The sequence below is a fragment of the Pollicipes pollicipes genome, unplaced genomic scaffold, assembly GCF_011947565.3.
Source record: "Pollicipes pollicipes isolate AB1234 unplaced genomic scaffold, Ppol_2.1 Scaffold_6686;HRSCAF=7923_pilon_pilon_pilon, whole genome shotgun sequence".
Taxonomy (NCBI): Eukaryota; Metazoa; Arthropoda; class Thecostraca; order Pollicipedomorpha; family Pollicipedidae; genus Pollicipes; species Pollicipes pollicipes.
Window position 1 is genome coordinate 36,266,332 of NW_023596921.1, and position 14,062 is coordinate 36,280,393.

The 14,062-nt window shown below is 55.3% G+C and overlaps 1 protein-coding gene across 1 annotated transcript; it reads left to right on the forward strand.

Moving 5' to 3' along the window:
- Positions 1–351: 351 nt before the first annotated feature.
- On the forward strand, positions 352–13,928 carry LOC119108248 (putative bifunctional UDP-N-acetylglucosamine transferase and deubiquitinase ALG13). Its single transcript, XM_037231828.1, has 13 exons — positions 352–436; positions 5,514–5,671; positions 5,881–5,964; positions 6,579–6,676; positions 7,086–7,240; positions 7,547–7,733; positions 8,369–8,526; positions 9,004–9,238; positions 10,007–10,104; positions 11,409–11,500; positions 12,621–12,809; positions 13,204–13,340; positions 13,880–13,928. The coding sequence occupies exons 1-13, from the start codon at positions 352–354 to the stop codon at positions 13,926–13,928; spliced, it is 1,725 nt and encodes a 574-aa protein (XP_037087723.1).
- Positions 13,929–14,062: the final 134 nt, after the last annotated feature.

The window sequence follows — 14,062 nt, forward strand, 5'->3', positions numbered from 1 at the left end:
AATGAAGAAAATGTCTGAATTAAAATAAAATAGCCGCATTTCAGGACGTACTCTCTTGGTATTGTGTCCAAAATCGTTTAAATTAAGAATAAACAAGTATGCATGGCATCCTCATGAAAACAGAGGTCCGGAAGGTCGCGTATGGATGTCCAATGTCGGCAACCATTGAAAACACGACGCAGATACCGCGTCCGAGCTGGGCAGTTTGACGCGTGCCTGCGAGTGATAGTGTTTTCATATTACAAGAGAAATTGCTGTTTCGGGAACACGTTGAAGGGCCTCACCGTACAAGGCTAGGTAATAGGGGTAATAGTTAAAGTCCTTACCTGCATGACGCGGAGCTTCTCGGACATGGCTGCTGGAGCGGCGCCGTCAAGAGCACTGTATATGCCCAGCTTTTCTTTGCATGGGGATGGTGCGATGTGCTGCATGTCAGGTACCTAACTTGTTGCCTTTTATTGATTTTGGGCATGATATGTGGTTTGGATCTGCTTCCTTTACATCTATGTGCTGCTTGGGTGGTGTGGTTTGCTTTACAGTTTCATACCCTTGTCCTCTTGGTTTGAAAAAAAGCATGTACTGTATCGTTTTTTGATTTTGTGCTGCATGCAAAAGTTTTTTCCTTCCTCTGTGTAATGGATTATAATGATGGTACCTTTCAGGGCAACATGAAGGTGATGGTCTGTTGAAATAGGGATGCCATGTGTTGTTCGCTATTATCAGCTAATGCTAAACTTGGCAAGTTTTGGCATTTTTATCACCTGCCAGCACCCATGCTCCTTTTGCTTTTTAAGTTAAATGCTGTTGATCATGTTTGCACATTTTTCAGAGTATATTGTTTACAATTATCACATGACATACAATCTCAATTTGATTAGGTATGTATAATATGTAGAAGATGCAATTGGTTATGCCTTATTGTACATTCTTTATGGCAGGCTATGTCAGTGCATGACCAGTTATTATTGTTAGATGTGGTCCTGTGTCAAGGGATCCAAAGAATCTGAACACTGGAGGTGTGGTCATGGTACCAGGTGCTGAGCATTTGTAGTACATTGCTCAAGGTGCACTTTGTGTAAAAATTAAGGTTTTGGTGCTTACATGTCAGATAAGCATCCTTTTTGCAGGAGATTTCACAAGCAATCAATCAATGAAAGAATTAGGTATATTATGCTTGTCCATTGGCTCAGGAGGAAAAAATAAGTTGTTTGTTAGAAATGCTTAAGGTCCAGTACAATATTTTACTGACATTGCCTGCACCATAGACCATAACTTAGCCTTTTGAAGTGCAATGATAGCATAACTGAAGCTGGGAGCTTGTAAGTTCTAAAGCTTGATGATAATATCAATAAGATATATTACCACTTCTTTGCTTTGCCAGGTTATTTTTGATTCAGTGAAAGTAGGGGTTTTAAATTGCAAAAAGTGTCATTGTAATTTGCAGAAATTTTATACAAGAATTGAATCCATGTCGATTAGTTTGCACTGACATAGAGAATGAGGGCCTCTCTGATATTTAACCTAAGCAGTGCCAACACACTTTATCACCAATGTGTGCAGCACTAGACATAGGCTTCGCTTCATGGGGCAAATGCCGGTAGCTATGAGTAATTTGTTTTGCATGCATAAAGCCATGTGACCAGCTTGTAAAAAGCTTGCTGTCAGACCTAGAAGTCATCAGAACATTTGTCACCTTCATGCCCACCAATGATGATTAGTTTTTAGCATGTCACATGCTTTTGAAAGCCTCCAGAATGGGACAATGCCACAAAGGTGCATTAGCAAGTTGATGAAGCAAAGAATATGATGAAAAGCATGTTACCATGATGTTGGCAGGAGGCTGAAATTGTGTTTGTGTCTGGAATGTGATGAGTGCAGCTGGATTTACTCACATTGGTGCTCTAAGAACAGTGGCCAGTAAGGGTAATTTCTCAACAGATGACAGGAGCTGGTCAATGATATGTAGGGCACTGGTTCTTTGACCAATGCAGCTTTAAACAAAGCTCAAATCAAACCAACCTGTGAAGAACCTGCCTGCTCAGGTCTCATACATGCAGTGATTTAACTGGTCTAGGCTGTGCAATGTGATGTTCCAATGTTTATTGTGTACATACCAGGCTTCACATACTAAATGAGAGATTACTGATGTCAAAGACATGCCAGACCAAACAGAAATGTCAGCAACATTCAATATGTGGCCAAGAATGTCCCATACTTCTTAAGTGGTTGGGAATTCCAAAGCCAGATCAAAGAAGGTGGGCCTGCTTTCATCAACTACCACTGAATGGCTTAGGCCATTTCTGAAATGAGGGAATGCTTCTTCATATGATTAATCAGTAGTGGTGATACAGTGACACCAGTGTGAGGATACATGGTTGCCAAAAGGGCTCACAATGTTGGATGCAATTTGGTTATAGTAACAGCTTTGAGTTCACCACTGCAGTCAGGATGCATGGAACCTGAACATGGGTCATCACTTGTCCTCTAAACATATCAATTGATAAGTCATCAGCAAGGTTTTGGCAGTGCACCCTCCTGTTGGATCAGTGATTTTATGTGGATGGAAATCTCCACATCAGTGGCATCTAGATGTTTTGAATGGACCAGTCTAAGCATCAACATTCATTAGATCACTTGCATCACATGCTGACTGTTTTATTTCATGTAAGTGAGTGAGATTGTCCCTTGTCCAGAGTGCTGTTCCGGACATGGGATGTACCCTGAACCCTATGTCTGACACTGAGCTTAGATGGCCACTCTAGCAAACCACGGTACCGGTGGCGCATGGCGAGCTCGAAACACGGCCTTCAATGGCGATGGAAGTGAGTTCATTGTATCATAATCAATATGCTGCAGTAAGTAAAGTGTTTTTGAAAAGTGCTTTTATGGAATGCATATGTGGGTGATAAGCAAAGGCTAGGGTCCAGGTAAATTTTCAGCTCAAGAGCATGCTGTATGTATGGCAGCACAGAAATCAAGTGTTTGCAAGCGAATGCTAGTGCTGCAAACATTTGCAATCGCATTGCTCACTTCCAGCCATATGGAACGTGACCGTATCGCGAGAGGTTTGTTTTCTGATGTTCCCTTGGTCACACCTGGTCTAGTACCATGCGGTCACGCCTGGTCACACCTGGTCTGATGTTGAACCACCTTCAGGTCACACGTGGTCGAGTACCATCTGGTCACGCCTGGTCACACCTGGTCTGATGTTGAACCACCTTCAGGTCACACGTGGTCGAGTACCATCTGGTCACGCCTGGTCACACCTGGTCTGATGTTGAACCACCTTCAGGTCACACGTGGTCGAGTACCATCTGGTCACGCCTGGTCACACCTGGTCTGATGTTGAACCACCTTCAGGTCACACGTGGTCGAGTACCATCTGGTCACGCCTGGTCACACCTGGTCTGATGTTGAACCACCTTCAGGTCACACGTGGTCGAGTACCATCTGGTCATGCCTGGTCACACCTGGTCTGATGTTGAACCACCTTCAGGTCACACGTGGTCGGGTACCATCTGGTCACGCCTGGTCACACCTGGTCTGATGTTCCCTCCTTGAACCACCTCCAGGCCACACCTGGTCTAGTACCATCTGGTCACACCTGATCACACCTAGTCTGATGTTCCCTCCTGGAACCTTATCCGGCCCACTCGTGGTCCAGTGTTTTAAGTGAAAGCGCCCCAGCCAATGCAGCCCCAAAGAACGTCCAAGACTCCACGATGGTGGCAAAGCACGTCACAACCGTGTATTCTAGAATGGAGTCGACAGAGAGGAGATTACGGCACGGTGTTCATTTACGCCGTATTATATGCAGTTTAACTTCTTGCTGGGACTGTAAGGCCACTGCTCGATAACTGCCATTCCAGTTAAACCAACATGGCGGCTGACATTTCTAGCTGTGCAGGACCGCTAAGAGATCTTTTCGTGGCGCTCAGTGCCACATCGCGACCACACAGAGCCCTAAACCAGGACCATCTCATCTGGCCAGCGTCCAGTCGCCTTTTGTAGGCCGGCCAAGCCCCATACTGGCCGCTTTCTGGGTTTTGCACCAGCGCTGGTTAATCACAGGCTCGACATTTTTCCGCTGGCCTCGGCGATGCCAATCTGTAGTGTCGGCAGATATTGCGTCATGCTCGAGCCTTGGCCTTCTCAGTAGCACTTCCTCGTCTGTCCACGGCCGGCGACGTGCTATTAGTCATTCCTCGAAGCTGAATTAGTGTTGTGTGGAAAGGGTGGCTGACCAGGTGACGCCCGAGGGGCGTGGCACACGTAGGGCGCCTGCTGGCAGTCCTAGCGCCGGTATCGCCCGCCAGGCCGGCTGCTGTTCAGGGACCTAAAACAACATTACATCCCAAACACAAGCTCTCTCTGAACAGTTCCTGAACGGATGTGCTGTCTGCGCGTTTACGTGTTGGTCGGCGTTCTCCGCGCCGTGTTGACGTACAGAGTGTCGGTACCGGTGGTCTCGCCCTTGGTCTCCGGATGGCCACGACTCGCGCTCGTATTGGGCGGTGGTCCGTGTCCCCAGTCGTGCAATTGTGCTGTCGGGCATCATTGATTAGCCAGTGGCGAAGCGTGTCTGGACGCTTGGCGAGCCATGCACATGTGGTCATGGCCACTTGCCTGATAGACAAATGAGTCAACCTGTTTTTATGCCTGTTAATTCACAACCTAGTTGAGATCATCCTCATATGTCGGCTGCCAGCGAACGTGTCACGTTGCCGGGATAGGCGTTTTGTTTGTCAGGACAAAGGATTAGCTGTGCGACACGAACATTTGCTTTCTGCTGATTGTTGAAAATCGCCATGCTTGTTTCCCTGCAATCGGCAGGTCTCGAAACACTGTCGATCAGACCAAAGTAATATTTATCAGGCAAATGAGCTTGATAGGCTATGAATGGTCATGACCCTGGACCATGTGCTTCACGCTGAAAGGTAGTTTCTGGAAGCGATCTAGTTTAATGATGCACTTGTCAACGTTGAAGCGGGAACACACGGCATCAGACGCGGCGGCGTACCAGACTATAAGTTCGGTCACCGTCTGTTATCATTTAACGTCAAGTGGGGTGAATATGCATAGCAATGCATTGCAACAGAGTAACACGCTTCATCCCATCCAAGGCCTAAATAGTAAATATTTCTGCAAGAAATATTTGACCTAATAAAGTAACTTGTTCGCCGCTTTAATCATCTGGGCCAGATGTATGTTGGTTTGGTTTAGATGGTTTTGATTCACGCCGATTTGATGCACGAGCCGGAGGTGTTTCGGGTGTGTCAGGTCGAGATCACAGAATAGATAATGCTGCGATTATCCCTGCGTGCCTTCAAAAGGGAAAGAAACAGATCTGGAGCGGCCCTGGGATAATTGAGGCTAGCAAAATGGTTTCCTGAGATTTGTGGGAAATGTGATCACATTTGAGCCTGACATGCTGATGAGACGGCGTGACACGTGCCGTGGAGCACGTGCTGTCGGCTCACGCGCGACATCAGCAGCACCTGGCGCGCCGGCAGACCTGCTGCTGTACCGCCGCCCGGTGCGCGTGTACGGGCCGACGATGGCTCGCCGGCCGTCCAGTCGCGGCCCGATCGACACCTACCTGGACACGCTGGGCCTGTACCGGCTCAAGGTGCCGCCGCAGGAGCCGCTCTTCCGCATCGTGGCCGAACAGGTGAGCGCTGCCCCGCATTGTGACGATGTTCTCCTTTTGTGTGCGGTACGGCGGGGTACGCGGAGTGTGGCGCGTGTTGTAATCGCAGCCGGCGTGTGAAGAACGACAGGTGAGGAGGGCTTTTCACAATGGATGACAATTGGTCAGTCACACGAGCAGTGTGCTGAGTCGCGGCCCTCGTTCTCTGAGCACCGGTTACGTGTTTTCAGCTGTGTTTTACGCAAACGGAGTATCCCAAGTTTAAGCGGATGACGTGTCAGCGACTTCTGTTGAAGCAGGAAGAGTATGCTCAGGTAAGATGGCCACCCCTTCCGTCATGAGTACGTTAAGGCCTGCTGTGTATCCATAGTGGTTTCCTGGATGTCGCTGGTGGCCAGAAAGTTGTCTCCGGTTTTGTATTTTGAGTGCCCACTGCTAGTGATACTGTTGGGGGTTTAGGGATAGCATGGGGTATGCAGCTGCCGGTCGATCCATCTGATCTGCGTCTTGGCCTCTGCCCCTTGCATTTGCCGTCCCAGCGACGATAGTTGCTCTTGTCTTTCAAATAACTGTTTGTGTTTTCTTTCATTCTATTCATCCGAATGTTGTGGGGTGATTCGGTGCGTTGCAGATCATCCTGTCCTTGTTAGTCTGTCTGCGGTGAGCCGAGGTCTAAGTGAGATATTACTGTGGCTGCAGTTTTTGGCGTCTGACTGTCAGAGGCCACACCCTCTCCCTCACCGCTTCCTCATCACGCTGCTGCGGTAGGAGACTGGGCCGTGAGCCGCGACCGCCACAGATCGTGCCATGTGGATATGTCGTACGCTGCACCGTCTCCCGACCGGAAGCCGGCGCAGGCCATGCTCGGATGCGGTCCAGGGGGTGCCGTGCCGGCCTGGCGCTGACTCTTGTGCTCGGCGGCCGGCAGTACACGTCGGAGCCGATGTCGGAGCACGTGGTGAAGCTGCAGGAGGGCCGCCTGACGGCCGGCCTGGTCGAGATGATGGCGCTGGCTGACATCACCAGGTGCGGCGCTGTGACTTCACGGCCGCTGGGGTGGACACGGTGACATCACGGCCGGTGGGGGAGGGACTTGTGGCGTCACAGCCGGTCACTTGGGGCCGTCACGGCCGGTGACTTGCTGCCGTCACGACCGGTGGAGGAGTGACTTGGTGACGGCTCGCCGGAGGTGCCCTCTCTCCCTCTAACGTCTCGTCGGATGGGGCTAGGTCAAGCGAGGGCCCGGCCATCGGGACGTGCCCAGCAGGTCATCGGCACGGGCGGGAGAGCGGTCGGCACGCGTGTGCGGCCGGTTAGTCACGGCCGCAGCTGTCGGGCCCGACACTGTCGTCACAGTTGTGTCGCCTAGCGGGCGGGGCGAGCCACGGCGCTGGCGTGGGGTGTGACGGCGCGCCGCCCGGCTGTCTGCCGCCAGGTACGACTTCTGGGTGTACAAGGACATCGACCAGCCGCCGACCAATGTGACCAACCGCGGCTTCAGCCGGTGGATCCAGGTGGCCGGCGGAGATTCGAGCCACTACGATCTGGTCATCAGCAAACAGGAGGCCACCGACCGAGCCATGGGACAGTGTGAGCGCACGCAGGCGGCCGCTGCTGCAGCGGCTGGGCATTGTCTGGGGCAGTGCGGCCAGGAGAGCTGCGAGGGCGGTGGATAGTGAGTCGTCGTATGTGTAGAGGCGGGTAACTCAGTGCCGGAGGAAGCGGGCCTTTTACCGTCCCTGCTTTCACTGCTTGTGAACCGTTTATCATTCAGATATTCAGGCTCTTCCGAAATATGTACTGTCCTTAGCCTCTTTGGAATGTATTTACTTCAGTTTCAGATCAGGGTTGTGCATTGTGTCCTCGTTTGGCAAGTAACCTTTTTGTTTCGTACAGCGATGCTGTACCACACGCTGTACACATCGGTGTACAATCTCCAAAACGTGGAGCACGCGGTGGACAAGATGCTGTACGACAAGGAGTACGCCCGCACGCGCAAGGAGAGCCTGTGCAGCCAGGATGGCACGCTTGCCGCCATGATCGGCAAGATGGCCGACTCGCCGGAGCACGAGAGCTCGAGCGGGTCAGTGCAGCGGCGGGCTGAGGCGTGGGGCCTGGGGAAGGAGGCGACTGGGAGCGACTGCAGTGTCGTCCCTCCCTGCACCATTATGTCGGCTGTTTAGAGGACCAAAACCTGTATCGACAGTGTTGTTGCAGGCTGTGTGCTTGCTATCGCAGCCGGCGGATTTACCGCATTAATCACGCCCGCGGTCAGATGCTGGCGGCTCGACAGCATTTGGCTCATTTAAGCTATTTACGACACATTTTCCCAGCAAGCGGTCGTGGCACGCCGCGGCTGCACTGCGTCCGTGTCCATGTATTTTAACGACTTCGTCCTTGGTAATGTTTGAGTACATCGTGGCCACAGTCTGACGGGGTTTGTGTCTCGGAGTCCGAGCACGTACACCTGATTCCGATTGACAATCCGAGGCTGCTTCGCCTCTTCAGGGATGTGCTTTTCACCAAGGAAGCAGAACTTCAACACGGCAATACCGCGACGGAATCTCTTAACACTAAAAACAGTGGGGCGTCAGACAAACCCTCAGCGTACTACAAACTGTGTAAAACAAATTCTACAGATGTAACGCCGCGATACACGCGCCTGCGCGACCCCAGGTGGGCGTGGGGGCCGCCGTGTGACGAGCCGGACCGCCGCAGGAGCGCTGGCCTGTACGCCACCTCCGACGAGGAGCCCTGTGACGTGATGGACATCCTCGACCGCAACATGGTGCCGTTCCCGTACAAGACGGCCAAGGCGCTGGACGGCACGCACTACCGCAACCTGCCGCAGGACGTCTGGACGGAGCTCGTCAAAGGTCAGACGAACGGCCGGCAGGGCCGCTGGCCGGTCGGTGACGGGCCAGGGCTCGTGGCGCGGTCACCGGGGATGGCTCGCGCCTGTGGCACGCAGTGCGAGATCTGCGAGTTCGACAGATGCTCGGACTGCATGGGGACTGTCTGTTCTGACTGACTGGCTGGACTGACCTCGCCTGTTTGAGATTATCGGTCGGTCCTCGGTTTTGTGCCGTGGAGAATCTGCTGCCTTTCTACTGATGTGATCACTATAAACCTGTTCATCAGCGGTAATGGCTGGTCGGCTCAAGCTATCCTTTCCGCTGCCCAGCTCGGAGTGATCAAATGTCGCGAACTTTAACATGAGTGCAATCCACTCCCATGTTGAGTGCGCGGACGTCGGCGCAGGGAAGTGCCGTCGGGCGTGACTGACCGCAGTCCGGCGGCGGTCGTGACGCCGTCTGACCTCCTCCCTCCCCCCTCCCTGCGCTGTCCCCCAGAGCGGCGGCGCGAGCAGCAGCGGCCCGACTGTAACGGCTTCCTGGCGGGCATCAAGTGCCTGGTGGAGCTGGGGCCGGTGCTGGGCGCCGCCGAGCTGTCGCAGCTGGAGTCGGAGGCGCGGCCCGAGCACCGCCACCTCTCCGAGACGGGCTCCAACCTGTACGTGGCGCACATCCAGGAGATGGCGCCCAACCAGGGGCCCGTCTGCTGCTACGTCGAGCCGCTCGGCAAAAAGTACGTCACGCGCCGGGTGGTGGAGCTGAGGCGCTAAGTGGGCAAGGCGATCGTGGGCACGGGGGACCTTTTGGCCTACGCATTGTTGGCGTTGCACCTGACAGCCTTGCGGATCACCGGGCAGACTGTTCCGTTTGACCGTCGCTTCCCGTCGCTGAGATTTATCCGCAGTCGTGCGTGTATGAGGCCGTGTACCGTGTCTGCTCTCCGGCCGTGAGGCCGCGTGCCGTGTCTGTTTGGACTCGCGTTGGCATGTTACGTGATCATCCATGCGTGCCGTGATGGCCAGTTAGCATTGATCAAAACGTTCGCGAAGTGGTTGTTCGCCAAGACGATGTCGCACATGTGCTGGGCCTCCTTCAGATTGTTTCTTTATAGAGTTGTCCTGGTGCCCGCCGACCGCATTGCCGCCACGCTTCAGCAGCATCTTTCATGGATGGTTGGGAGCGCGGGAGTATACTTTCCTACTCACTTGGGTGGATCTCAGCCCCTTCCTTAACTTTGGGAAGGAATTGGGTCAAATCCCGGAAGGAAACTGGTGTAAATTTTGGGGGTAGGTTTGGTTAACTTTTACTGTTCACCCCCCCCCCCTCGCAACTCATCTTGCGAAACTACACCCGTGCATTAGCGTGCCGGCCACCCAGCGCCTGCTGCGAGCCACCCTCCCGTGTTGTTCCGTGGCAAACGTGTGGCGGCCGGTGTGTGACCTGCGGCGGCCGGTGTGTGACCTGCGGCGGCCGGTGTGTGACCTGTGGCGGCCGTTTGCAGGCTGACCGTGCCGTACGACAGTCTGCGGCCGCTCTGTTCCACACCGGTGCCGTGCCCGGTGTCGCCGTCGCCGGCGGGAGCGCGCGCCAGAACTCCCGGTATGTGGGCCGACCCCATCCCGCCGACCCCATCCCGCCGACCCGCCTGGCAGTGGCAGTCCAGCTCCCTTGCAATGCCCTGAGTCCATGTATGTCTTTTTCTGGACATCGTCAAACTGTTAAGGTGACTGATTAATGATTTCGTCCATTAGCAGTTCATGCATGGTGTGTTCATTGCTTCGTGAGTAATGTATGCACTGTGACGTTCACCATTATTGCATGGTTCAGTCGTAAGTATAGTCGTGTTTTGCTTTTTTACTCAATTATTGCACAGTCAATTCATATCCCTTGTATTTGTGTATGCAATATTTATTCATGACTCCTCATACATTCAGTGGTGTCTGGATGATTTCCATACCTTATTTTATTTATCATTTATCAATCACTTTACTTTTTCAGTCATTCCTATTCGTTCCATTCATTCGTCATCCATTCATTCATACATCCATTCATTCATTCATTCACTCACCCACCCATTCATCCATCCATCGAAAGAACTCTGGCGGGTTAACATATGGGGTCCCCGGCCATGGCGTATAGAGCCTTGCGTGCGAATGGGAAGAATTCGTTCCAAGCACCTGCAAAGCAATGAAGGGCAAGCTGGAAGACTCCTTGCGCTCGAATTGCCCCGCAAGTGGATATATGGAGCCCCCGGTAACAGCCAAGGGCCGTGGGATAGCTCGTAATGAGTCTTGATATTTGCCATCACCACCCTCTCACTCAGCGAATTATTATTTTTGTCTACTCATGGATCTTTTACTTTCGCTTGCGACTGATCTAGGCCGCCGGGGGGCCCAAAGGCGTACAATTGTGTTGCGTTTCGTGTTAAAAAAGCTGCGTCTGTGCAGCCGACCATAAATCCACTCTGGGTCTAAGGAAGGGAGGCATGGCTCCGTACCCCCCCCCCCCTCGCTTTGGACCTGCCACTTGTGATCATGAGTTTTGTGCTGAATATAACGAACATGAGTTTGCTGGGAGGCACTGGTTAAAATACATGTAAATCACTGGGGTACATTATGAGAATGCTGGACGTTTTAAGGTAATTCAACCAGTACCTTCCGGCATGTTGGAAGGTCAGTCATTTTCCGCATAGGACCCCACAATCCCGAAAAATCAATAGATTGAGGCATTTCTCGCCGGGGTGAAGTAACGCTGCACCTTTCATTCCCCCATCAGGCGGTAGATTTCGGGCTGCATCTGGTACCATTGAGCCACCTCATACTTGCTCTGGTCGCGACTCGACGTGGCCGCGGTATGTTGCGTGTCTGTGTGTCGGTGTGTGACCACGTGACTATGACCGCCAGGCCGCCGCCGTTCCCGGCACAGCACGTCCGAGCGCTCCTCGTGCGGCGAGCGTCACCTCTCGCACACCGACTCTTCGTGCAGCACACCCCAGGTGAGAGGCGCCGGCCGCCGCACAGCCGCCGGTGAACGGGCGGCGCCGGCCGGTCCAGCCCTGTGAACAGGCACACTCTGCCTGGGAATGTGGCGTCGGGCCATGTGCTGTGTGCGGCAGAATAGAGAACAGTCCTGCCGTGGCTGCCTACGTCTGCGCCCACCTGCGCGGCAGTGCTGTGTGCAGGACGGCTGGGCGCAGGGCGGCGCGTCTACGGCGTCCGTTGTGCGCGGCATGGGACCTCTGATGTCTGTTGTGTGCGGTGCAGAGCCTCAGATCGGTGGCCGCTGCGATAGGGATAAGATCTCCCAGCTTTGCACAACATATCTGGGCGGTACCTGCGGTGGGCGGGTTGGGGCCCCTGAACGATACCCACCACGTGCAGGATGAGATACCCCGGCTGTGGCTTCTGTGTGCGGCAGAGCACCTCTGAGCGATGTCCCCTGTGTGTGATGCTGAAGCGCCACAGCGGGCCGGCTGCGCTCTGGACGGCACCTCTGAGCGGCGTGTCTTAACACGGAGCACCTCTGGCCAGGAGGTGTGCTGGTCACACGGTGCGGGAGATGTGCTGCTCACATGTTGCGGGAGATGTGCTGGTCACACGGAGCGGGAGACGTGCTGGTCACACGGGGCGGGAGATGTGCTGGTCACACGGGACGGGAGATATGCTGGTCACACGGGACGGGAGATATGCTGGTCACACGGGGCGGGAGATGTGCTGGTCACACGGTGCGGGAGATGTGCTGCTCACATGTTGCGGGAGATGTGCTGGTCACACGGAGCGGGAGACGTGCTGGTCACACGGGGCGGGAGATGTGCTGGTCACACGGGACGGGAGATATGCTGGTCACACGGGACGGGAGATCTGCTGGTCACACGGGGCGGGAGATGTGCTGGTCACACGGTGCGGGAGATGTGCTGCTCACATGTTGCGGGAGATGTGCTGGTCACACGGAGCGGGAGACGTGCTGGTCACACGGGGCGGGAGATGTGCTGGTCACACGGGGCGGGAGATGTGCTGGTCACACGGGACGGGAGATGTGCTGGTCACACGGGGCGGGAGATGTGCTGTTCACACGAGGCGGAAGATATGCTGGTCACACGGGGCGCCTCCCGCCAGGACATGTGCTGGTCGACACCGAGTTACATGATGAGCGAGCCGCCGGCCGGCATCATGTCGCCGGTGGCGCTGGCGCCGGCCCACTGCGAGCCCTCACTCGCCCAGTCCCCGCTCGTCCAGATGGGCTCGCCCACCGCCGCTCAGCCCTACGGCATGCACCTTGTGGGCTCGCCCATCTTCTCACAGCAGGTGTGTTCAGTAACGCGCTCAGGGAGGCGGCTGTCGCCGGAGCCAGACGATTTTGGTGGGAGGGAAGCCTTGCGGATGCTTTGACGACCGATGTTTTGGACAGACTTCGCGTAGGCTGGACAAGGTACCACCCCTGTATTTCACATGAATAGCCGTATTCGTGTGCGAGAGTATTGAAAGACCTCTTGGTTTACGGTCGAGTGCTATTTTATTCTTTATGAGCATGTGTTTTAGGTATTTTCGGTTGCAAATTGAATGGGATAGCTGCAGCAGCAATTACAGATACCCTTCAGACGCGTCTCACTCCGGAGCGTACGTTCGTTGTATCCCACCGGGGAGCACGAGCGGCCTTGTAGTCGTCGCCGTCTGACGTGTTCCGTGCCGTGTCGGCCAGTTTCTGCCGCCGGGCGCCGGGCTCGGTCTGGAGCAGCGGCTGCACTCGCTGGCGCTGGCCGGCTCGCGCGGCTCCGAGACGCCGCCCGTGGCGCCGGTCATCATGAGCCCGTCCGTTCACGGCGCCGCGCCGGGCGCGTTCGGCGCCGCCGACCCGGCCGAGCTGATGTACCCGCCGGCCGGTGGCTGGCACCTGGTGCCGGGCCCCGGCGGCGGGCCGCCGCTCGTGCTCTCGCCCGGCACGCCGCCCGTGCCGCTGGCCGTCAGCAGCCCCCAGTCGCCGTACGCGCCGGCGGCGGGTCAGCCGTACGGCCCGCCGCCGCCGCCTCCACCGCCGCCGCCACAGCAGCAGCAGCCGCAGCAGCCGCAGCAGCCGCAGCAGTACTACGCCGGCTACGCCATGCCCGGTCCTTACGAGGTGCGTGGTGACGTCGGTGTGTTTCCAGCCGGGTGTGGCGCGTGGAGGCGTGCCGCGCGCGTGCCCTTTGCCTACACTGGGCTGGCTCGGACAGAAAAGTTTGCGCTGTGTCGGCGGTCGGGGTTTGGGACGCACGGTGGGCCCACCGACAGATGGTGCGGGTGGTCGGCCGGTGTGCGCGTCACGCGCTGACGGGGCTCCGCCTCGTGTCTGCCGTCGGCTGGCACGGACGTCTGACCAGCCCGAGTTGATCTTGCAGTTGCAGTGGCGGCGGCAGCAACAGCTCGCGCACCGCCTCCCGTGCGTGACTGCGTCCGCCTGCTTGTGCAAATGCCTGACCACATCATCGTACCCCTGCAGCAACAGCAGCAGCAACACCACCAGCAGCAGCACCAGCAGCAGCAGCGGATGGGGCGCGGCGCGCCGACCTGCCCGACCGCCA